Source organism: Pleuronectes platessa, chromosome 4 (genome assembly GCF_947347685.1).
Source record: "Pleuronectes platessa chromosome 4, fPlePla1.1, whole genome shotgun sequence".
Classification (NCBI taxonomy): Eukaryota; Metazoa; Chordata; class Actinopteri; order Pleuronectiformes; family Pleuronectidae; genus Pleuronectes; species Pleuronectes platessa.
This window is the reverse complement of record NC_070629.1, coordinates 29,905,484-29,932,245: the sequence shown is the minus strand read 5'-3', so window position 1 is coordinate 29,932,245 and position 26,762 is coordinate 29,905,484. Positions and strand designations below refer to the sequence as shown.

The 26,762-nt window shown below is 43.7% G+C and overlaps 2 protein-coding genes across 2 annotated transcripts; one reads left to right on the top strand and one right to left on the bottom strand.

Moving 5' to 3' along the window:
* Positions 1-876: 876 nt before the first annotated feature.
* LOC128437747 (tripartite motif-containing protein 16) lies at positions 877-3,308 on the top strand. Its single transcript, XM_053419994.1, has one exon. It carries the CDS (start codon positions 946-948, stop codon positions 2,623-2,625), a length of 1,680 nt encoding a protein of 559 aa, XP_053275969.1. The 5' UTR covers positions 877-945; the 3' UTR covers positions 2,626-3,308.
* Positions 3,309-4,569: 1,261 nt separating this feature from the next.
* mapk1 (mitogen-activated protein kinase 1) lies at positions 4,570-24,813 on the bottom strand. The gene is made up of 9 exons (XM_053420016.1): positions 24,653-24,813; positions 10,833-11,015; positions 10,254-10,443; positions 9,985-10,101; positions 9,621-9,735; positions 9,314-9,445; positions 9,051-9,160; positions 8,793-8,921; positions 4,570-8,324 (listed from the first exon to the last, which is right to left on the bottom strand). Exons 1-8 carry the CDS (start codon positions 24,796-24,798, stop codon positions 8,805-8,807), a joined length of 1,110 nt encoding a protein of 369 aa, XP_053275991.1. The 5' UTR covers positions 24,799-24,813; the 3' UTR covers positions 4,570-8,324; positions 8,793-8,804.
* Positions 24,814-26,762: the final 1,949 nt, after the last annotated feature.

The window sequence follows — 26,762 nt, the reverse complement described above, 5'->3', positions numbered from 1 at the left end:
TCTATGACCACTGATACTGTCACTGCAGGAGTGGAGTTGTTTGTTTATGGCTCAGCATCAAAGGATTCATGGTCCATGTATGTCCGTGATACAGAACATCGTGTTTTGATGACGTGTAATCAAACTTTGACGTCACGCCACGGTCACACCGTGTGACGAAGAATCGATCTTTGAATAACTTTGTATCTCCGTCTCGTTGTGATCACACTCATCTCAATTTGAAGTTTATCTGATGTAAGCCCTGGTACAAGTACCTCAAAGTAAAATGTGGAATATGAAAAAAAACTCCCCTGCTTCACGTGCACGTGTTCTCTGATGTTTCTCATTTTTATTCTGCTGAAGAAGGAAGGAAGTATTTTTTTATTGTTCCACAAAATAAATGTGAAAGCACAGAGCAAACAGCCTGGCATTTCAGAATAAAAGTTGGACCTCAGAAAACAAAGTCTCAGTTCACGACAAAATCTAATCAGAGGTTTTATACAAAGATAAATGACAGGACAGGAAACAGGAAGTAATGTGTAACTTCAAAGTACAAAGTTTGATTTGATGCTGTAACCTTTTATACTGAGCTGCATTATTGAGCTTTTATTTTGAATAGTTGTAAACTTGGGCCTGGAGATTGTGTCATAATAATAATATGATTACATGTGTGCTAATGCATTGCCTAGTGATATATACCCCTCAGGCACACATAATATAAAAACACAACTTTACTCTTTAACAATATAATATAATAAGAGATCGTAAACAGTGAGGCAGCCCTGCTGAGGAGAGGTAGGACTGTTGCTCTTTTCTTTAGGGTTTTAAAACGTGGTAAAAAGAGGGAGTGAACGAAAGAGGGAGGGAGTGAACGAGAGGGAGAGGTAGTGAACGAGAGGGAGGAGCAGAGATCTGTTTCTATTCACAGGAAGTGAAACTGTTCTTCAGTCTCTGGCAGCAGCTGAAATGGCGCAGCAAGAAGTTCAACTGGACAGAGAAAGATTCTGCTGTCCGATCTGTCTGGATCCACTGAAGGATCCGGTGACTACTGTCTGTGGACACAGCTTCTGTAAGAGCTGTATTAACACCCACTGGGACCAAGGGGAGGAGAGAGGAAGCTACAGCTGTCCTCAGTGTAGACAGTTCTTCACACCGAGGCCTGTCCTGGAGAAAAACACCATGTTAGCTGATTTAGTGGAGGAGCTGAAGAAGACTGGACTCCAAGCTGCTCCTGCTGATCACTGCTATGCTGGACCTGGAGATGTGGTCTGTGATTTCTGCACTGGGAGAAAACTGAAAGCTCTCAAGTCCTGTTTGAATTGTTTGGTCTCTTATTGTGAAAAACACCTCCAGCCTCATCTTCAGTTAGCTCCTTTTAAGAGGCACAAGCTGGTGGAGCCCTCGGAGAAGCTCCAGGAGAACATCTGCTCTCGTCACGACGAGGTGATGAAGATGTTCTGCCGCACTGATCAGCAGTGTATCTGTTATCTCTGCTCTGTGGATGAACATAAAGACCACGACACAGTGTCAGCTGCAGCAGAAAGGACTGAGAGGCAGAGAGAGCTCGGGCTGAGGAGACAAACAATCCAGCAGAGAGTCCAGGACACAGAGAAAGACCTGAAGCTGCTTCAACAGGAGGAGGAGGCCCTCAATGGCTCTGCTGATAAAGCAGCGGAGGACAGTGAGGAGATCTTCACTGAGATGATCCGTCTGCTGGAGAAAAGAAGCTCTGATGTGAAGCAGCAGATCAGATCCCAGCAGGAAACTGAAGTGAGTCGAGTCAGAGAGCTTCAGGAGAGACTGGAGCAGGAGATCACTGAGCTGAAGAGGAAAGACCAGGAACTGAAGCAGCTCTCAGACACAGAGGATCACAACCAGTTTCTACACAACTACCCCTCACTGTCACCTCTCAGTGGATCTACACACTCATCCAGCTTCAGGATCCGTCCTCTGAGGCACTTTGAGGACGTGACAGCAGCTGTGTCCCAGGTCAGAGGTCGACTACAGGACATTCTGAGAGAGACAGAGACAGAGATTTTACAGATTGTGTCTCAAGTGGATGTTTTACTGCCTCAACCAGAACCAGAGACCAGAGCTGACTTCTTAAGATATTCACAGGAAATCAAACTGGATCCAAACACAGCAAACAACCGTCTGTTATTATCTGAGGGAAACAGAAAAGTAACATGGATGAGTGTAGAACAGTCTTATTATAATCACCCAGACAGATTTACTTATTGGCTTCAGGTCCTGAGTAGAGAGAGTCTGACTGGACGTTGTTACTGGGAGGTGGAGGTGGAGGTGGAGGTGGGAGGAGTTCGTGTAGCAGTCACATACAAGAATATCAGCAGAGCAGGAGGCTCACATGAATGTTTATTTGGACACAATGATAAATCTTGGTCATTAGTGTGTGGTGGAAATAGTTATATCTTTTATCACAACAGCATCAGGACTCGAGTGTCAGGTCCTGTGTCCTCCAGAGTAGGAGTGTACCTGGATCACAGTGCAGGTGTTCTGTCCTTCTACAGCGTCTCTGACACCATGACTCTCCTCCACAGAGTCCAGACCACATTCACTCAGCCTCTCTATGCTGGAGTTGGGGTTTATCGTTATGGATCCACAGCTGAGTTCTGTAAACTCAAATAGACTCGAGTCATTAAAGCAGTGATTTAGATTCTGTGTGTAAATCTTTAACTTCTCTTGTCTCCATGTTTGTTGATCATAGTTCGTCGTGGTGACGTTTCTGCTCCTCACAGAGATCAGCTGTCAATCAAACACTGACCTTCCTTTATCACACATATTCAGTTCTCACTTTGTAAAGACACAAATCTATAATTACACTGACATGAATGTGTTTGAAAGAACTGATTTTTGTGTTGTTTTATGAATCAAAGTAGAAATCAGGTTGTGTGATGATTTAGAACCTGTGTTGATCCTGATCCTCATCAATGAGATGATTCTTTGTTCTGTTCTTTTCCACATGTGTTATGGGATGTTTGGTCACATTGTGAATGTGGAACCTGGTTTGTTTTCATTACGGCTCATCTCTGTAAAGTGTGAATCCACTCGTCCTCATTGTATTTACATATTTAGTGAACGTGCATATTGATCTGCTGCTGTGTAGGTTTCTGTTCTTCTTGATTCTCCTGATCTGAACCAGCAGGTCCACTGGAGAGTGTCCTGATCGAGTCCCTGAGGGTTTGATCTGCAGCTCTCATCACATGTGTTTCTTATACATGTGATTATACATTTAAATCTCTTATATGTGTTTAAAGCAATAAAAATCTAATGTGTGAAGAAGCTGAAGTTGAAATAAAGAATAAATCCAGTCTGTTCTTCTGTCTTCATTCAAAGCTGATGGAGACAAAGTGAAACCTGAATACCTGAAGCAGTTCTCCTCCTGAAACTCCACAAACGTAACTTATGACTATAACTATGGATCTATGAAACATAAGGATGACGTCACCACGGCCTTTACCTTGAATCATGCCCTCATCTCCTGAACCTCGAGACCATATATCCACACAGGGCCGGCCATAGCACATTTGGCGCTCTAGGCAAGCTTCACTCCTGCTGTCATTTACTGATTTCTCTAATGAAACTACTTAAAATACTGTTAAAGTAATTAAATACAATATTTTGGGCCATACCACATATAGAAGGGGGCGCAAAAAACTCTCTGCCTTGATTTGCTCGGCGCAGTTTTTGGCGCCCCCCTCTGAGTGGCGCCCTAGGCACCCGCCTATGTCGCCTGTAGGAAAGACCGGCCCTGGTTTGTATCCTCCACGTGTTTCCTCCACGTGACCTTTATTTCTCACATCACAGGTAGAATTTGTTTTATTTTACATTTTATATTTTACAACAACAATTTTAAACCCGAATTTACATATTTCCTTTATTATAACCCAGGTTAAAATAGCTGGAACGATACAGTGAATTTTATTATAATACTTCATATCAAACATAACTCATCTTCAAAATAAAGCAGATTTCTGTTCACATGAAAGCGAACTCATTGAATTTGGACCTCGCTGGCTCCGGTAGTGAATGACATTAATTTATAAACCAGAGGACAAAGACTGCGCCAGATGTTTTAGCCTGAGCAACAGCGCCCCCTAGAGGACACAGTGGATTAACGTGACTTCAACTCAGCATGTGAGTTTCATGTCTTTGTTCAAACTCAGATTTTAAAAACTGAAATTAATTTTCATGGTTAAAATATATGAAGTGATTCTTCTAGAACAGACTCAGGATATTTAAAAGTCCTCAGATATTTTAGTTCCAACACAACAATGTAAAGAATATTAAGTTTTACCAGTAAAATGTATTTAAAGTTTCAAAAGTAGTAGGAGTTAAATTCTGGAGAACCTGACGTACTGATGATTCAAATAAAAGATTATTTTATGAACACGAGATTTTATTCTTTACTCTTATTAAACACATGAGCATGAATCACCATGTGTGGCTGCAGGAGGCGCTGTTTCTCAGTATAAGTTACATAACCGTTGATTTATGATTTTAATGTTTATATAGTTTGTAAACAGACAAATCAACAGTGTCTAAGCAGCACAATAAGAGCCACACGTCATGTTTTGGAGTAATAAACCAGTTTTATTAAGAATTTCCACTCGTGTCATTAAACAACATTAAACATTGATCATTTCCTCCACACGTGAGAATCTGGATTGTGGCTCAAAAACACACGTCACAGACTTGGTTCAGTGTTTTTAATGTCGATTCGAATGTCTGGGCAGAGTTGCAAAGAGAAAAGATCTTTTCAAAGTGGCCGTTGGTTTTTAATAACAGCCCAGAAAACGCTTTGTTCAAGTCAAAATCCTTCAAACGATAAAATGAAACCGATCGATTGAAACTATTCCTGTGGCAGATCGAAACACAGCCGAGGAGCTCCAGGTCTTTACTTTTGCTTTGAGAAAAAGTTAAACTACACAATTAAAGGTTTTATACTGATCAAAAACATACAGAGTGAAGAAGTTCCACTGGAGACGACGAGATTAGTGTCCGATAGAAACATAACATTCATCTTACCATAAAAATATCTGCACAAAAACAATCAAAGAAAAGAACCAACAAAAAAAAAAAAAAGAAGAAAGGGTAATGCAAAAAATATAAATGTTTGCTTTTCATCTTTTCAATACAGTCACAAATCACACAGCTGTGGCAAAGGATTCTCTTTAAAATGTACAGAGCTGAAAGATAAGGATCCCCCCCCCCCCCCCCCCCCCAACCCAGACTTGATTGTGTTCATTTTTAAGAGCGTATACTGCGAGTACAACGGATCCCGACTAAACAGAAGCTGCACGTCAAATCTTGGATATCAAGACTATCAAAAAAGGCACAAACAGACGCACAAAGAACTCAGCAGAAGCTTCTTTTTTTTTTTAATACAACTAATATCAGGAAGGTTTTTCCAGTCCCCCCCCCCCCCACCCCCAAAAAGAAAAACAAAAAGACTATCTACAGGCGAGTCCCAGCAGGCACCTCGGATTACCAGTCCCATCCCAGTCCCGTCCCACTGCTGCTGCTGCAGAAGCAAGTGCATTTAGTAAGTGTGTGACAGACGCGTCTCTACCTCACGTCTCTGCAGGGGAAACGTGGGAGTGCAAAAAACTGTCCTTACTGAAATCAGTTTTGGTCATAACGTCGTTTTTAATAAATCTCAGTGGACAGAAAAAAAAACGTTTTTTTTTTTTTATTCTTAAGCAAAGAGGAAACTGAGAACAATGGTTTTAGGTTCTTTCCCAGTAAAACTTGATTCATATCAGAACCTGTCAAACTTCACTGTGGATCCAGAGTTGTGTTGTGTTTTCACATTGTGAGACATCGTTTTGTTTCTTTTTTACATTTCACAAATTTTCTGAAAATCATTGATGGATCCTGATGAAACTGAAAAACATTAATATTTTTATCATTGGATTCATTCATCAAGACACAATGTTAAACACTGACATCATTTCAAACTAGCCTGGACTTTCAAACCGTCATTTATCTGAAGTCATCCAGGATTTCCTTTGGACCAAACCATAATTATATAAATCGACAGGTTGCACGATGATGGAAATTTATCTACATTAGCAGCAAATTACAAATTTATTCCCAGAAAACTTGCTTTGATTATTTTATCAATTACAACACACAAATTTGTCGTCTCAGCTGAATCTGAAAATCTCCACATTGTCTGTAAATGTGGTTTCTGTCGCCCTCCAGTGGTTCAACTCGTCACTGACTCCTCATGTTTGATTTTTCACTCTGTCCACTGTGATTTACTTTGACCAGAAGTGTCTGTAAAACTCAAACTTGCCTCTGACGTGTGAGTAAATGCAGAATAAGAATCTTCTGATAGAAATCGTGAGTTTGAGCTCGAGCCTGAAACATAATGTTACTCGTCTTTGAGAAGAAGAAGAAGAAGAAGAAGAAGTTCTGACATCGTCTCCTTTTAGGTTTAAATCTCTAATTTCTTTCTTTAAGTGCCGACAGAGACGGTTCAGGTAGATTCTGACTTTCATCTCCCGGGAGAATGTGGTTCTGCTTTGATTTGATCTTCAGGGACATGAATCTGACCAGAGTCTGGATTCACCAGGACACTGAGGACGTCTGAGGCTCCTGAAGATAAAAAGACAGAACCACTCAAATCCACAAATATGATCCATGAGGTCTTAACTTCTTTCACTTGAAACGAAACCTAACTCAACAGTCTTCAATCAGCAGCTGCTTCTCTTCTTCTATTGGAGTGAAGGCGCAGTCGCCTGCTGACGCTGCCCTCTACTGTCGTCTGAGTGGAACTGTGCAATTACAGCAAAAGAGAAAAGTCTCAAAGGACACGATCAGCTTCATGTGAGGATTCTTCTGACAGCGTCACGTCTGGATCCCGGTTCTCAGCTTCAGGAAACAACAGGTTTGTGTTGAACTTGGTATAAATACCGATATATGGTTATTCTCCTATTAGCGACCACAACAGCGTCGATGTCTCTGCGTCACGAGGAGACTGGAAACTGTGGGAATGAGCATCGATGGAGGTGAGAACTAAAGAGACGAGGACGCTGGAGAAGGAGAGCAGACAAAGCACCGTGTGGTCGGGAGGGGTGATTAACCACAGGGGGTCGAAGGTCAGAGCCGGCCCCCCCCCCCCCCCCCCGGCGGCTCTGCCCGGCTCGTGTGGCACTTAACATCGTGGTCTTTGTATACAGAGCTTTTTAACAGTCATGCAAAGGGCACAGTTGTTTTCTGACAAGGCGAGAGAGAAAGACACAGGCCGAAGAAAAAACTAAAACACGGGACAGGAGGAAAAGAGCGACACTGAATTCCCCCCCGACGCGGTGACTCCCCCAAATATGAAAAACATTCTCCTCACAACACGCGTGTGGATCCATCTTCACGTTTCCTTCAGGTTCTCGTGGCTAAGGCAGAAATCGAAGGTGAAACTTTTCGGCGCTTCATGAGATGTGATTTTTTTTTTTTTGACGACTCACTGAAGCTGATGAGAAATAAAAACGGGCGTTTTTTCTAAATGTTTTTTGATAAAAAGAAAAAGGTTATAAATTCATCTGATTCACCTTCTGTCGTCCCACCTGCCATTAAAATATCTTAAGACTCTTTAGGCTGTATATATCTATTTATATATTCATATTTATATGTATGTATTTGCATTAGGGCCTCGGTGAGAGGGTTCTGCGATGGCTCATGGCCCCCAGAGGATGATCCCGTGACTTCATTGCATAAATCAGTTGATTTCATTTGTGTTTTTCGTTTTGTCAAAAGAGCCAAAGCGGGCGAGAGAGAGAGAGAGAGAGAGAGCGCCTCGCTTGTAACAGTGCGTCAAAGGTGAGAAATTCAAAAAGACCCTTTGATTTTAACGATGAATCTTTCTACGTAATAAACCGTGGTTTTGTGCGATGTGGGCGGAGCCATCACAGCGACACAGAGAGAAGCTCGTCTACCGCTGGACATGAAAAGGTCGTGAATAAGAAAAGCCAGAGCCAAACGCCTTTGAGACACAAACACACACAAATTGTTTATCTTGGCTTAAATCACAAAAATCCCCCCCCCCCAAAACTGTAAGCTGTGATCTGCCCCCCCCTCCCCCAGCCTCCCTCACTGCTGCCCTCACCCTTCACCTCCGGGGGAAAGAGACGTGATGATTGATTGATTGATTGATTCCTGACGCCATTCCTGAGTAAAGTGGACTTGACGAGTGAGACCCAGGGAATCCAGGTGATGTGGAAAAGCAGGAGAAAGAAAAGAGAATAGATATTTATATCACAGCAACAGTGTGGAGGCAGGGAGGAGCAGGGAGGAGCAGGGAGGAGCAGTGGCCCGTCCACACAGATCTGCAGGGAGAAGAAACAACCAGCTGAAATCCACGGACTCTAACAGGACTGAGCAGATCTGGTTTACATGCTCCCTCGTGGACTTGAACCCGTTAGCACCTGAGGCTGAACCCAACTCAGAGTGAAGCTCAGAGTGAAGCTCAGGAAGTATATGATAACTTCATAAAGACACACACACACACACACACACACGTGTCATCCAGCTCGAAAGAGAGGAACACGCGAAACACCAGGTCTTAAAGGTGCAGACGTGGCCTCAGGTGTAAACGGGTTGAAGGAAGCATGTAAACCTCAGTGTAACATCCATGACTTTAGATTTAAAACAGAACTTTGTGCTCAGATAGAAGTGGTTTCACCCTCGTGAAGTTCCGTGTGAGATCTCAACTCCCTGAGGAACACCTCGGTCTACGAGGTGTGAACACGTCCCTCTCTGGGTTCATGTTGGTTCCTTCCAGACTGGGAACTCACCTGTGTGAGATGTTAGGACCTGAAGGCTTGCTGGAAACGTGCCGTCTCTTCAAAGATGAGCTCCTTCAGCGTCTCCTTTGGTAGATCATCCAGCTCCATGTCAAACTTGAACGGAGCCTCAGCGACGGGCTGCACAGGACGACAGAGACAAACTGCTTTTAACCTTTATCGACTTGGACAGATATGAAGGACTATGTCCCAGAATGCAGCTGTTTTCAGACGCTATCATCTGAAGACGGAGCCACGTGAGCGTCTCACCTCGTCTGTGGGGTCGTAGTATTGCTCCAGGTAAGGATGAGCCAGGGCCTCCTCCACCTCGATCCTCTTGTGAGGGTTAAAGGTCAACATCTTGTCCAGCAGGTCCAGAGCTGCAGCGCAAAGGACACATCAGCAGAGGAGGAGTTGATGTCAGTGATTTGGAAACAACCGTCTCCTCAGCAGAGCAACACCCTGCACACTGAGGAGGACTACACTCATTTCTTATTGTACACATTGAGTGCAGAGGTCGTCCGGGCTCTGACCTTTGGGGTCGGCGTTGGGGAAGAGGCGGTTCCACGGCACTTTGCAGCGCAGGGGCAGCGACAGCAGGTAGTTCCTGGCCTTGATGTTGATGATGCAGTTGAGATCCTCCTGAGAGGGAGAACCCAGGATCCCTGAGGGAGAAGAGATGACATCACATCATCAGGAGCACACAACGCTACACAAAACACACTGAGTCCCACCTCGGTCTCAACCTACAGTCAAACAGGGAGATATTGAATATTATGATATTAAGCTGCTGCTTCTCAGTACACACGGTTCACACTATTTACGGATTCAGATTATTACCCAGAATGTGGTTGAGCTGATCCAAGTAGTGTTTCCCAGGAAAGATCGGCCTGTTGGACAACATCTCAGCCAGGATGCAGCCCACTGACCAGATGTCTATGGACTTGGTGTAGCCCTGATGGAGACAGAGACACCGTCACACTAAAGGTCAGTGAATTCAAACAGAATGTATTTTGGTCTGGAGGCAACAACAGAGGCTGAGGTCTGGAGGTGTGAGGACCTCGCTGTGAACTGGTTTACTGTATCAGACTGTTTGCAGGATTAGGATTTAAAGGAATCTAAGAAAACTCTCATTTAAACAGAAATTAAATTCATGACAAAGCTGACCTCATGTTCCGGCGGGGGGGGGGGGGGGGACACTCACCTTGGAGTTGAGCATGATCTCCGGTGCTCGGTACCAGCGGGTGGCCACGTACTCTGTGAGGAACCCGGTGTGGTCGTGGTCGGGATCGGCCACACGAGCCAAACCAAAATCACAGATCTGCACAAAGAGGAGACACAACACGACAATGAGCTGCTCTCCTCTTTGAACACGATGGTCAGAAACACATTATCATAAACAACTCTTCGAACCAAACATTCCCATATAGAGCATCCAGCTGTTTGAGTGAATGGTGTGTATCGGGACCCGACCTTGAGGTCACAGGTGGTGTTGAGCAGGAGGTTGGAGGGCTTCAGGTCGCGGTGCAGCACGTTGGCAGAGTGGATGTACTTCAGCCCACGGAGGATCTGGTAGAGGAAGTAGCAGATGTGGTCGTTGCTCAGGTGCTGAGTCTTCAGGAGCTTGTACAGGTCGGTCTCCATGAGGTCCTGGACGATGTATCTGCACGTGTACACGTTAAAGAACAAAATACACGAGTAGAGAACTTTGTCCCGGTCCTGGATGAGTCACGTTTGTATTCCTGTCTGGTGCACGAGGATATGTTCTGTGAGAAATAAGGATCCTAGAGATGTTGCTGTTAAGAGCCCTCGTTAATATCAGCACATCACCAGTAGAACACCAAACACACTACATGAAGAAACTAGGATTATGGAGTACAGTAACGATTATGTAATAAAACAACCGAACATCTCCGGTCTGCAAAGGGTGGTCGAGTGGAAGAGCCTCAGATACACAGACTTCAAACTCTGAACTCTCATCACAGAGGATGGAGGTCGTGACATGATTCACTCTGCAGTGGTCACATGACCTCACAGCTGAGAGGAGGATACACGTCCTTCATCAGGTCGATGGTCGGCGTGCGGATGATGTCGTTGATCCCGATGATGTTCTCGTGCTTGAAGCGCAGCAGGATCTTGATTTCCCTCAGAGTGCGCTGGCAGTAGGTCTGGTGCTCGAAGGGGCTGATCTTCTTGATGGCCACGCGCACCTTGTTCTCCCGGTCGTGGGCGGCGCTGGAAAACAAACACACACACACAAAAGGTTGAAGGAACAGAAGACTGAGATTTTACACATTTGAAATAGAAATATTGATATTTGTGTCGTCTGTTTTTGCCTCCGGTTAATTTTGAGAATCCGGCTGAATTTGAAGTTTTTCTTTATTTAAAGTCTAACGTATGAATGAAAGCAGCTCGGCTCCAGTTTGTTATACTGGCTTCGGAAATCCAATAAAGAAAAGCTTTACATGTACAGAAAATAATAAAACATGTCTGCCAGCACGGGATGTCTGAGTCGATAAGTTAAACACAACTCTGAGGTGGTTTCTGTCATAATGGAAACCAGAGTGTGATGGCTCTGCCTGGAACTCATCTTCTCACGAGGAGACATGATGGTCACCAGCTTCAAGAAGATCCTGGTGAACACGTGAACAGTTCATGTGATCAGATTCAAACGACCTCCTCCGAGCACCAGGAGACGAGGAGGAGCAGAGGAACCTGACAGTGACTCCAGCTCGGTTTCCGCCTGCAGGCCTTTTTCTTCCCAGGCTGACGTCCAGTGTTGACTGAAGGTGGAAGTCATTCATCACTCGCTGGGTCTTTGCATTAACACGTGACAACACGCTCGTGGATCACTACAGTCACTGGAGAGCAGGGGGTTTGTGTTGAGCTTGCATGTTGTGTTACAGTTTGTTTGCCACTCGCGACTTCACCTTTGTTTAAAAGAGTAAAACAACTGAGTTATGATGATACCAAGTTATTTTCTATGCAAAATGCAATAACAACCAACAAAGGGATTTACTGTTTTGAATGTCTGACTAATTGTCTGAGCGCGTCTACACCCAGAAGATTAAATGTTCACTTCCCCTCAAACGTCTTGTCCCTGCCTGTGATGAGACATGTCCTCCACACCAAGGAGCCGTCCAGGTACAGACACGTCCACCGACTCGTCTCCGGCTCTTTTCACCGGTTCACCGGCTGGTTCAACTTTCTCACGCTCACTTCACCAGAGATATTTAAAACTCACATAAAAAGAGAAGAAGTAGAAACGCTGGCTCATGCTCGGACGTCTCCAGCAGCAGGAGAGTGAGCTCACACTTTCCCCTTCAGTCGATAAGTTATGTAAAATGATCACAGAAATAAAAACTAAATGACATCACAGTGAAGCTCACTTTAGATTTTTGGATATAAAATATCAGCCATTTATCATTTAATCCATTTAAAACGTTGTCATAACAAACAGATGAATTCTCGCTCTACAGACAAAATCGTGATTTCACCACAGAATTATTATGAGTTCATCCTAGTAAATATAATTCACAGAGTGGAGGCATGAACAGACTGATTCATCCAGAGGTTCTGGTTGTGATTCATGTTCCAGGAGATTAATGACTTCTTAAGAACATTGAGGTTCTAGAGAAACGATAAACACTCAGACCACCTAGTTCCAGGTCTGTGGTGAGGAATGAGAATCGACCAGACGTCTTCAGTGCTCGGGAAGTGACGCATCACAAGGGCCGACTCACAAGCTGCTGCCAACAGACACACACACAACAGACACACACAACACACACACACACACACACACACGACTCTCTGCATCTACGAGTCATCGGTCTCTCACTGATGCAACTCGCTGCCATTTGGTGCAATCACAAAAAAAAAAAAAAAAAGAGACTAAATTGCCGACAAACGGCAGCCGTGCAGTATGAATGGTTTCCTGGAGACGCAGCGTTCACATGCAGCCGAGTGTGGGTTTTTATTTCTGCACGTTAAAAACAGAAAAGACTGAAAAACGCCCACGAGAAAGCAAGGAGACGAGTTGCTATAGGGACGGGGGCGTCGGGACTGGAATGTAAACGCCTTCTGAAGGGAAGTACGAGTGACCTTCCTCTCCACTTGTGTGAGGAGTGTGTGTCTGTGTGTGTCTGTGTGTGTGTGTGTGTGGGAGGAAAGCGTTCTCCACTGTTCACCACCAGCAGATCCCCTCGTGTACACACAGGCAGGGAGCTGCTGGTTCCACTCGGCTCAGACCGGCTGTTTGTTCACATACAGTCAATGGTTCCTTCTCACTCATTATATCAGAGCACAAGATTAATGTCTTTACAATATCTCATCTCACACAATGTGATAAAATATTATTTTCATTATGTTCTCATGCAAACGGCAGCAGGGAGAGAAACGGTTTAAAATAAATGTTTGTCTGACTAATACAGATTTTTGGGAGATGATGCAGATTCTGATATTTGGAGTAAAAAATGCCAGATGCCAATATATCAGCAAATATAAATATAACACTAAAAACGTTAATTATTATTAACCAAATAAAAAGAAACACAAATACAACCAAATATATAAAACTTGAATGGAGCAAATACAGTTTTCTATGAACATGAATAAACATATTAGCGGTTTCTGTCTTGTTCATTCTGTAGAATCGATCTTTTCATATCAGTAAAGATAAATGTTGATACTCGTTTGTCCGTGAAAGTCTCATATTGGTCTGGTTTTAATCAGCCAACAGATAAATCATTGTGATGCTCCAGTAAGAACTGTACAAACTGTCTGACAGTGAACTGACACATTGATATGTTCAGAATCCTCTAGTTGAGACAAACAGTTAGATCACAGTTTGTCAGATGGGTTCAGGGAGGTTGAAAGAATAAAAGTATAAAATAAATCTGTGACCGTTAATATTTGGGTAAATCGTCACAATTAAAATCGACCTATAGAAACACTGGTGTTCAAATATCATACAAACCATCCAGTCACAATGTTGAAGATCTATAAGCCTCTTAACTTCATGATTCTGTGTTTGTCACTGAAGACGATTATTAGATCAACAGAAATCGATGTTTAACTGAAGTCACATTAACGTCAGCTGCACCTTTTCCATCAGGACTCTGGATGTGTTAAAAACATCTTCACAGATAACACAACTTGTACAGATATGCAGACCAGTGTGTTTGTGTTAAATTATGGTTAAACCGAACTTCATAAAACAAGTGTTACACATTTGCAGGGATTTAATGTCACATATCTACTTGTCCATATCTACAACTCTCTTGATGTCCTTCTAATGCAGCAGCAGGAACCGACGAGGACAATCTGATCTGAGGATTTCACAATGTTTGCTGAGGCCAGCCCCACAGTGCGTTTGACCAGGCATGAACGAGAGGGAACTTTCTGAGGAAGTACAAAGTTCACTGGGCTGAGAGGTAGTGGTATCAAGATGCTTGACTCCGGCTGACTCTGGATCAGCTCGGCCTTATCACTGAGGCCTGTTGCTCTCAGGTTCTAGAGACTTGAGAAGCAGAAGCTACAACCTCACAGGTTCTCACTGATTCTGAGATGACTTGGTCACAACTGGTAGAAACACACACATCCAGCTGATGAAGGCAGCTTCTAAACAAAGCTGAGTCATTCCTCAGAGCTAGAAACCTTCAACCCATTTAGACCCAAGGTGCTGAATGAACATATGACCATCTGAACCCTGAGGCATTTAATAACTTAAACATTTGGCCTCCGTTGTAAAACAGTTTCCTCTAAACTATGGGTACTTTAAAAGAAACAACAACAACACACAAGCATTTGAGTGAATCACAAAGTATTTCATCAGTCACATGTGTTGAGATGACATCGTGGGGAGAAGCACACAAACGTTGCATCCGGCCATAATGGGCACACACACACATGTGTGTGTGTCTTCCTGTCTCAAGGGGCTGAAGGTTTAACACAACACACCAGTGTCCTGAGCTCAGAAGATTTATCAATCAATCAATTTGAATAGCTGCTTATTCTTTTCAGGGCATTTTCAGCCTGAAATCATAATAATAATTATAATAATTATAATAATAATGATGCAGTCATAGGAACATGTTCTTGTAATTGAACTGAGGAGATGTGGTGATGACAGAGCTCCACTGTGGTCTCTGTGTCTTCTCACAGAGGACATGATGCTCCGAGACGACTCCCCCCCCCCCCCCCCCCCCCTGCGTCTGCATGTTGCAGTGCAGAGGGGGGGGGGGGCGCTCTGTTTCCAAGGAGATGGGAATACAAGGCTTTACACTGCTGTGTTATGAAACAGGGCTGTTACCATGACAATGTTCAGGGGGCTGGCTTGAAGGAAGAGGGGGGGGGGGGGGGGGAGACAGCTGACTATGCTTCAGGGCAACGTGTCCCCAGAAAGTCCAGATACATGAACGTCCACGCACACAGACGGACACCGTGGAGTCTGATGCTCAGCAGTGGACAGTGTGGCAGCTCGGAGGGACGGGCATCGAACAGTGACACCGTCAGTCGGCTGCAGGATCACGTCTTTGCACCACGTTGAATTAAAACGTTCTTTAAGAGAAGTTACATTTTTAAAACCACACACACATGTAACTCAGCCTAATCCAGAATTTGCTCATGGCCTCAACATGTGGATGAATCTGCTCTTTATTTTGAAATGTTCACTTCCTGTCCCGGCAGGTGAGTTAACCACAGCTGGTGACGGAGCTGCTGGTGTTTATCAGAACCCTCCACTGTACGCTCACATCACGTTAGAGCCCAACGTGATCCAGTGGCTCTGAGACGGGATTCGAACCTTCAGTCGGGGAAATGCATCCTCAAGCAAAATACACTGCACGCTTAAAACATGAAATATGGACGTGCAAACAAGTTAATGGCACAAGCTGCTTTAACACGTGTTCATACCGATTCAACACAACCATCTTAAAAAGAGACAAACATGACGAAGCACAAAGATAAGAAATTAGAGAAGACTATCGCCCCAATAACACGACACACGACTCGACTTCCTGTCCCATATCAGACCAGATCATTTGAGAAAATAACAAAATCAAAAGAGTGAAACCACAAACGTCCTGATTTCAGAGAAACCAGCAGGAAAGTCTAAAGCTGAAGAGACACAATCGCACTTTTCTGATTTCAACACACAGACAACACTAAAACAAAACTTCTATTACTAAGTAAACGATTCAGTTTGGATTCTGACTCTTTATCTGAGCGTCAGTATCAAATAAACGTTCATTTACCAACAGATGTAAAAAGAAGAAACGTGTGTCAATAACTGTGCGTCCACAATAAAACATGTTTATGACGCGTTTAAAATGACCGTTGAGTTTGACCATCTGTCGTCCAAGGTCTGGTTCAACGTCAGGTTTCAATGTAAACACAGACTTGAGAATTTAGTAGAGTTCAACTACGGGAGCCCTTCCTATAAAAACATGAATGACTGAGCCCATGAGCACGCAGGCACTCCCTGATCCTGTGAAACCACTTTGTTACTGGCAGCAGTCGGGTGCTGATCACACACGTGGAGCTCGAGTCTCCGGTTCAGATCGTTATCAACGGAAGAATCTCTGGATCTAACAAGTTTTGTTTTATGAACGTCAAAAAGGACAATTCTTTAGTTTATTAATTTTTTATCTAAAATACCTAGAATGCAAGGTTCTGTTACCGTTTTCTACTATGACCGTCCAATTACAAAGACAATATTTCAATAAGTCTTTGTTTTTAAATCACAATAAAAGGTGTCACCTTGGACGTGTCGGTCATTTCAGAGACTTGAATAATTGATGTGCAGGGTTTTCAAAGGCCGAGGATTTAGCGATTGTCCATAAACATCCTGTTTCATAAACTAAACTGTGAAGTTGTAAATTTTGTCGTTAACATATAGCTAACAGAACGGTGAGACCCATGTGACTCAGTGTTTCACATGAGTCACATGTTAACGTCCTGGTCGCAGTAAAACCATCAGACACATGGGAGCTGGAATAAAAGACAATATCACGTGTGTCTGATTTAAATAAACGTTCATTGAGACCATCACAGCCATATGAACAATATCTGAAACTTTACTTTACATAAACCCCCCCCCCCACACACACACAAACACGTCATATCTACGCTGAATGGTTTTGTACACAACACGCAGCCCAGTGCAGCTCTATAGACGATGAACACAACACGCAGCCCAGTGCAGCTCTATAGACGATGAACACAACACGCAGTCGAGTGCAGCTCTATAGACGATGAACACAACACGCAGTCGAGTGCAGCTCTATAGACGATGAACACAACACGCAGCCGAGTGCAGCTCTATAGACGATGAACACAACACGCAGCCGAGTGCAGCTCTACAGACGATGAACACAACATGCAGCCGAGTGCAGCTCTATAGACGATGAACACAACACGCAGTCGAGTGCAGCTCTATAGACGATGAACACAACACGCAGCCGAGTGCAGCTCTATAGACGATGAACACAACACGCAGCCGAGTGCAGCTCTATAGACGATGAACACAACACGCAGCCGTGTGCAGCTCTATAGACGATGAACACAACACGCAGTCGAGTGCAGCTCTATAGACGATGAACACAACACGCAGCCGAGTGCAGCTCTATAGACGATGAACACAACACGCAGCCGAGTGCAGCTCTACAGACGATGAACACAACATGCAGCCGAGTGCAGCTCTATAGACGATGAACACAACACGCAGCCGAGTGCAGCTCTATAGACGATGAACACAACACGCAGCCGAGTGCAGCTCTATAGACGAACACAACACGCAGCCGAGTGCAGCTCTATAGACGATGAACACAACACGCAGCCGACTGCAGCTCTATAGACGATGAACACAACACGCAGCCGAGTGCAGCTCTATAGACGATGAACACAACACGCAGCCGTGTGCAGCTCTATAGAAGATGAACACAACACGCAGCCGTGTGCAGCTCTATAGACGATGAACACAACACGCAGCCCAGTGCAGCTCTATAGACGATGAACACAACACCCAGCCGTGTGCAGCTCTATAGACGATGAACACAACACGCAGCCGACTGCAGCTCTATAGACGATGAACACAACACGCAGCCGAGTGCAGCTCTATAGACGATGAACACAAGACGCAGCCGAGTGCAGCTCTATAGACCATGAACACAACACGCAGCCGAGTGCAGCTCTATAGACGATGAACACAACACGCAGCCGACTGCAGCTCTATAGACGATGAACACAACACGCAGCCGAGTGCAGCTCTATAGACGATGAACACAACACGCAGCCGTGTGCAGCTCTATAGAAGATGAACACAACACGCAGCCGTGTGCAGCTCTATAGACGATGAACACAACACGCAGCCCAGTGCAGCTCTATAGACGATGAACACAACACCCAGCCGTGTGCAGCTCTATAGACGATGAACACAACACGCAGCCGAGTGCAGCTCTATAGACGATGAACACAACACGCAGCCGAGTGCAGCTCTATAGACGATGAACACAACACGCAGCCGAGTGCAGCTCTATAGACCATGAACACAACACGCAGCCGAGTGCAGCTCTATAGACGATGAACACAACACGCAGCTGAGTGCGGCTCTATAGACCATGAACACAACACACAGCCGAGTGCAGCTCTATAGACGATGAACACAACACGCAGCCGAGTGCAGCTCTATAGACGATGAACACAACACGCAGCCGAGTGCAGCTCTATAGACGATGAACACAACACGCAGCCGAGTGCAGCTCTATAGACGATGAACACAACACGCAGCCGAGTGCAGCTCTATAGACGATGAACACAACACGCAGCCGAGTGCAGCTCTATAGACCATGAACACAACACGCAGCCGAGTGCAGCTCTATAGACGATGAACACAACACGCAGCCGAGTGCAGCTCTATAGACGATGAACACAACACGCAGCCGAGTGCAGCTCTATAGACGATGAACACAACACGCAGCCGAGTGCAGCTCTATAGACGATGAACACAACACGCAGCCGAGTGCAGCTCTATAGACCATGAACACAACACGCAGCCGAGTGCAGCTCTATAGACCATGAACACAACACGCAGCCGAGTGCAGCTCTATAGACGATGAACACAACACGCAGCTGAGTGCAGCTCTATAGACGATGAACACAACACGCAGCTGAGTGCGGCTCTATAGATGAACACGCCTGTTGAACCCGGAGTCATCGTGCTCGTCTTCGGGGCCATAATCACACAAATTACATCTTCTGAATTGCACAACAGGATTTGAGAGTGTCGAGGCTCTCGCCCCCCCCCCCCCCCCCCCCCATTGGCTGTGGAGTGGCGGTACTGATGTCAGAGGCAGAGGGGTTGCCATGGAGATGGACGTCAGTGTCTTTCAAGAGGACGGCTCGTTGGAGGATGAAGTCGAGCATCGGCAGCGAATCACGAGGGTCGAGGAGTCGATATCGAGATGAGCAGGAGTCAGAGGACGACGATGAGACGTGTGAGCTCTAGATATTTGTTTTGGTAAAAAGGTTCTCTAGAGCAAATTAGAGTATTTCTCAACAAGTGTTTAGACTATAAGACCAAGTCCAAATGAAGAGTCCAGAGTTTTGTTCAGACTCCAGATCTGCTCATTTCAGTCATATTGAAGTGAGCTGAAGCTGATAAACAGAAACATCAGCTGCTGGAATGTGAAGATTTGATCATTTCTTCTGGTTTATTACCAGAATATAGTAAAGAAATTACAATTCATGGCAGAAACAAAAGATTATTCTGAAAAATAGTCATAAAGTAACAAACTTGACCTTCGTCACTTAAATTTATAAAAGAAAGTTTAATCTACTGATACGTTCACGTCAAGTCCGATGTTCTGGATCTGTGAACGACTCGTATGAAGAGTTTCTTTAATTGTCTTTACAACACAAATGGTATAAAAACACAAAATCCACTGATATTTGTACTTCAAGTTGATTGTGTTGAGAATCACTGATCAACAAACTGGAGTATTTTCATTTCAATAAACGTCTGTTAACTCTCAATCAGTCGCTGAAGAAGGTGACAGGTATTGAGGCGTTAATTCAGACACCAATGGAAGAACGACAATATTTATACATAATACACAATATATATAATAACACAAACAGGGTCTTGGTGAGTGTGTGCATGGCGACATTTGCTAAATTAAATATTGTATTAAGTTGCACATATAAACACACATCTGTCGTGACAGAAAATCTTCCAATCTTTAAAACGTTATAAACAGAAGCCGCTCTGGCAGCTCACTGCTCTCGTGGGCGGGCTGAAAGGCAGAGCACCCGTCGGGCGATACGCTCTCTCGTGACCACGTGAGCAGACGGCGTTCAGGAACCGGAGCTGGTGTGAAGAGGCTCCGAGCGGCGTGGACCTGCTCGGCCCTCAGCCGCTGGAAGCTCTGACATGCAGCAGCCTCACCGGCTACAAGAGGCTATTGAACACAGAAATAGACTCACTCTGAAAGTGACACAGACTCGAACGCCTCCTCCTCCACAGTCAAGCACCTTTCATAACTCACAGGATCACAACTAACTCCAAACTTCTGTACAACTCTGCAACCCAATTTCTTCTTTAGAATTCATATCCAAAGAAGTTTGGAACGTCACAACTGGAAACTAGTGGTTCAGATATGTTGTAGTTTTCCGACTTATTTGACTAAATGTTGTGTGTATGTGTCTTTTATTTGTAGTTTTACTAAATTACTTAAATCTGGAAGTGAAATCAAGTTCTGCTCTCAAACTAAATATTTATCTCAGGATGAAGAAGAGGAGCCGGACACGTAGAAGACGAAGACGTCAACTTGGAAACACGAGGAGATTCCAGATCTTCTGGTGATGAGGGCCGACGCCGGTGTGGATGAGCTGTAAACAACAACACTGATATTTCCACAGCAGAGTTTATACGTCATGTCCCGCCTCCTGCTGCTCTACAGGCTCCGCCTCCTGCTGCTCTACAGGCTCCGCCCCTGCTGCTCTACAGGCTCCGCCCCTCCCCTGATGTTCCCACATGTTCCTGCTGGTGTGAACGAGTCGGACCCGACAACCTGCTGCTGCAGCTTCAAAAACACCAACTACACAACATTTCAGGATCCAATTCTCTGGACATTTCCTGGAGTTCATGTCTGGAAGTAGTTTTTCTTTTTCAATCATTCTGCTCAAACTGTTGTGTGTTAAATGTGTGTTATACATTAAGTGTATAAAACAAACTAGGAGTTGAAAACCAGCCTCGGTCCTGCAGCACTTGTTGAAGTTGTTTACGAGACGGTAACAGCAGCAACGCGGCCACAAGAAGAGACCGACACAGAACGACTTTCTGATGTGGCTTCGAAAGACACTTCAGACGCAAACCAAAGGGAGTCTGTGACGTGCACCACTTCGTCTGTGACTGGAAACCACAGGACCGAGAAGAACAAGTGACTGGAAACCACAGGACGCAAGAAGAACACAGATAAGAAGACACATCGCTGGAATCCAACTGGACACAAACAGACAACAACTGGACTTTCACACGAGAGGAGATCAGAGAGAATGATGGAGAAGTTTCACTTTGCTCTAATATCTTAAATATATTTTATTTGATTCAATCTGTATTTTCTTCCCTCTCTATTTTTCTCCATTCAACTAATATAGGTCAAATTTTCTCTTATTCTAATATAAGCTGCATTTCAGATCTTTGTATGTTTCTCATTTGAAAGTTGTGTAATATTTGTGTGTGGTTTTCATAGAAAGCTACTGTTGGTTTCTACCGAGCCTCACACATGTTTCCATTTATTCATGAGTGATGCGTGTGAGTGATGTGGAGCTGTGGACACAAATATGTTCATGTTCTTACAAAGACGGTTTTCATGAGTTACTGATTTTAATCTCCACTTTTATTTTCACCTGGAAACAGTTTGTGTCTCAGCTGGATAAGTGCTTTATAAATAAAATGTGTTATTACTACTGCAACGATTAGTTTTATTATCAATTTCTCTTTAAGAACATTAAATACAACGTATCACACTTCATGTTCAAATGATTGAATCATTATTTAGTTTTGTGAGAAAGGCTTGTAAAAGACCAAAGATCACATTTATGATCATAAGTCATTTGTCTGATCCCTGTAACCTCAGCCAGGCACGTCGGAGCTGTCTGTGCTTGTTGCTATAATTTGTGATTTCAGGAAATAAGAGATGCGTTGTCGTGTTGTGCGTCTGTTTCCTGTGTTTGGTCTGAGATTATAATTCTAATGAAGCGTATCACCGTTTCCTTGGAAGACTCAAGTGTGAGAGCAGAGCAGCTCAGGGTTCTGGGTCTTGATCGGAGGGGCTCTGTTCACACCTGCCCAGATTCAAACTTTCCACAGTGGAAATACACTGGTCACATAAAAAGGGTTTCAATCTAGTCCACTGAAAACCATAAGAGATCATATTTTTGCCATAATTTGGTCCCTTGTGGGACGAGGAGGTCAACAGGAGGGAAGCTGTCAGAGAGCGTCCATTTCAATGGAAGGTTGATTCCCAGAAGCGAGCAGAGAACCTGGGGCGGCGAGACGCTGCTCTGGTTTAACGACAGAGAATTCGATTTGACAGATACTGAAACCACATTAAAAAAGAAAGTGAGCGGAGAGAGCGTCAGAGAGCCGCCCACAGAGCGACTGAGAGACGAGAGGTGAGGGGCAGAGCAACACCAGAGCAACGACAACCGAGCCGCGAGTGAAAAGAATCACACAAGTTAGAGCTTGTAACGTGTTAACATTCATGGGCAGTGTTCCCAATAACAACAACTGTCCTTTCTTATCTAAGTTCATCTGGAGAACCTCCTGCTTTTAGTTTGATGGATTCAAGATATTCAAGTTCCAATAAACAATACAAGTTATTATTCGTTCCCATGATTTATATCCTTAAATCTTTTGAGGGCTGCAAATAAGGTTCATTAGCATTATTCGTTAATCTGTTTGGACGATACAATTTCGGACATTTGTACCTGGAATAATTCTTTAAAACATCTTCAAATATGAATTCCCACGTAAATTTATTTTCATACTAAAACAAGATTTAAAAAAAAAGGACTCCTGTTTATTTTGTACCATTAAAAAAGCTAAAGCTGAAACTTCAAATCCTCTCAACATCATAGTGTGAGAGCGTTTGTCTCAGCTGGAGTTTGGTCAGAGGAGACTTTCTTTAGCTGTTGTGGATTTCCATTGCAGTTCTGTCCCCCAGCTGCCGGCCGACCAGCCCATCACAGATCACAGCTCTCTCTCTAATGTACGACTGTCTCCTTTACTTTCACTTTCCAGCCTCCCAGCCTCCAGGCACCGGCTCGTCTGCTCGGCTTCAGCCTCGAGCTGCGTTTTCCATTCTGCCGACAGAAAGATGCTAAACCACCAGCTGAGCCTCGGCTCTGAGGAACAGGCCGTGTCAAATCAACGCTCTCACAGAACCCAAGCCGTCTCACTGCAGAAGAAAAAGAGAAGCGCTGCTGCTGCTGCTTGACACGACGGCTCGGTGTTATGTAATCCAGTGAAGTGTGAACACTGGAGGTGAACGACACAACCACAGGCTTGAGAAACTGAGATTCTGTGTTTGAGTGAGTGTATGAGATGCATTTAGTTAAGTGGAGGTTGTGCAACAGGATCAAATAAAACCTGTACACCGCAAATAAAAATGGAGTTTTGATTCCTTCATGATTCACTACAGACCTGATAACATATCAGTAGGTAGAACAAACTGTCTCCAGATTGTTTATCTCCTTCAAATATAGCATGTAACTATACATCAGCTACTAATGTGCAAGGTACACACGCAAGAAAACCAAGAAAACTATAACACACTGTGCACAGCAACCACAGGAGGGAACACACACAAATATTATGAAGAGACAAACATATAATGTCCTATTAGAGAATGTGTTGAGTACATGTGTGAACAGATTAGGTTCAAACGACAGATAAAGATAAAGAGTGAAGTGAAATCAAAGTTAATTTAAAGTGGAGGACTGGTCACATCCCTGTCGTAGAGATATCACTGCAATATAAAGCAATTTTTTCTTTTATGATCTGTATTTTGAATTTAAGAGGCTGAAATAAAGGAAATCTGATGGTTTTTAATGTAGTTTACCAATGACACATGTTACCAAACTGCATAAAAGAGACTGAAGTACAGACTTCTCAGATCTGATATCCCACGAGGTAAAGGGTTCGGATTATTAAAATGATTTGGGGGGGCTGTACACACTCCTGCTGTAGAAATATTATTAAATTTAATATTAATTGTTCATTTTATGAGCTGCATTTTCAGTCAGTTAAGAGAGAATAACTGTGATTTTTACCAACTATAATACAAGTTACTAACTGATTAAAATAGACTAATAAGTGAAGAACAGGGACTCGAACTGATGGAGAAAGTGTTTTTCTTCACATATAGAAACTGGCTTCATTCAGCTCTGACATGTAAAAGACTGTTAATGTACAGATGAGCAGTTAAAACCATTAAACTAAATAGTTATTGGAATAAATATCAATTTGTTCATTTCCCGAGCTGTAATTTGCCCAAAAACTCAGTAAAAAGAAAAGTACAGTGGTTTTTAAACGTAGTTCACCACCAGTACCAGTTAGTAACTGGTTCAACAGACTAACGGGTGAACAACTGGGACTTGAACTGATGGAGAAAGTGTTTCTCCTCTCGAATGGACGCGGGCTCCGTTTAGCTCAAGACCCGGTCGCTCGCTAGCAGAGAGGGGTTCGAACCCTTCGGTGCTGGAACCCGGTGGAAGTAAGCTAACAGCGCGCTGAGCTACAGGAAGCTACACCGAGGTGTCGGGCGAGCTGAGGCCGAGTCAGGGCGCCTGTGTGCGGCTCCACTCACCACACCATCCCGTAGGCTCCCTCCCCGATGTACGAGAGGTTGTGGTACCGAGGCCCGACGTCGAAGGCCTGGCCGCGGACGAGCTCGGCCGCCGAGCCGGCGCTGGGGCCGGATCCGGCGGGGGCGGACACCGCAGCGGTCGCCATGATGAGCACTGGGTCGAGTTTAGATCCGAACTGGCGGGGGACTGGTTCTGGAGAGGAGCCGCGGCCGGGACTGGAACTTGTGGCTGTTTTGATCCTTCGTGTCTCCGAGCAGCTGTGAGGCCTCAGCGACGTGCGCGCTGCTTTCTACTGCCGGGAGCGCGCCTCGGAGCTGCGGTGCTGTCCGGGCGGGAGCGAGCAGCAGCGGGAGCGAGCACCGCCAGGAAATAACCACGGAGGACGCCACGTGACCTGCTCTAATAGTATAATAATAATCATTATATAATAATTCACATATACTACTCATCATAATGTAATAAGTAGCAACTATAATAATATCATTGACAATAACAACAACTACAACAATATTAGTAATAGTAATAGTAATGTGTGAGGTAGGTTGTGTGTTCTGTGTTTTGAGTGTGTAGCTTTGTATGTTAATTTTAACGTTTAAGTATCTTTGATTACTTTGAAAGTGCTCTTTAAATAACATGTACTCTTATTATTATTATTATTTTGGTAACGATTTGAACGCGTTGAAGCCTCATGAGGAAGAAAAACAACTAATAATAATAATCCTTACAATTTCAATAGGGCCTCATAATATTCGGTGCTCGGGCCCTAATTAAATATGTTGAAAGAATTTTGAAATAATTGTTTTAATTCATTGTTATTATAGTAATTGTTAGAGACAGACTATTTCTAGAGTTTCAACCACCTCGTGTTTTGATCGCGAGTCATCAGACGCCATCTAGTTTGAATCTCCACGTTGTTGAGATTACGTCATTTAAACATGTTGTTGTACTGTTACTAGAAAAAAAAGAAAATATAAAAAATACTATATATATATATATATAGTAATGATAATTCATAGAGCTTGATTGCTCCTTCAGTTCACATATTGTCCACAAGGTGGCAGTATTGTACTAATCAGGTTTTTTTCTTTGCCATGTGACAGAATGAATAAATATATGTTGCATGATGATTTAAAAATATGACACTATTTAGCAGCTTTGTATGATGATTAAATGTTAATACTGAGTATTTATGGCTGGCAGCTTTATTTAGAAAGAGCAGGAAGTTGATGTTACACCCTTGTGAAGTTGATGGTGCAGTTGATGCTCTGCTCTTTATAAATATACCTTTAGCCTGGATTGAGAAAGAAAGTAATGATATGTTCAGATTCCAGCAGAGCCCTTGAAATAGTCACTCAGACACAGGACAGGAAGGACATCATCTTAGAGATAGCACATACTGTATTAGTAATAAAATGTTGCGCACTGCGGAAATGATAAACGCTTCACTTCCTGCGTCCGTCACGCGAAGTCGATCCTTGCCTGCTAATTGCTCATTAAGCTTCACGCTATCAATTTGCAGATCACATGGTGAACATTTTATGTAAATTGAATGATAGTTGTAAAACCAAGCTTACTTCCTGTTGCCAGTAGGTGGTGCCATCAATATTATTACATACTGACTAATAGATCTGTTTAAGTAGGCGCTCTGATGTAGCTTGAGCAATTTTGTGTCAATTGGACAATGTTACAACATTTTAATTTTCACACTGATCAGTAGGTGGCGCTATGACCCTGAACTAATATTTATATATAGAGCTGTTCAGGTCAGAATTGTGATCATAGGTCAGTAGTTTGGAGTCGATTAGATAATACAGAGTGGATTGACAAAGTACTTCCTGTTTCATGGTGAACCAGTAGGCGGCGCTATGACATGGAGGAAATATTGACACATAGAGCTGTTCAGGCTTGGTCTCTGATCATGTGACAGAAGTTTGGTGGTGATAGATCAATGCACAGAGGAGTTATAATAAATCCCTGTTTTTTGGCGAATCATCAAAATTTCACGCCACTCCACGGTCACTCCGTGTAACGTAAACTTTAAAATTCTAATTTTACTCTTAATCATGAAGTTGTCTCTCAACATTAATTGACACACATCAGTAAGTTTTA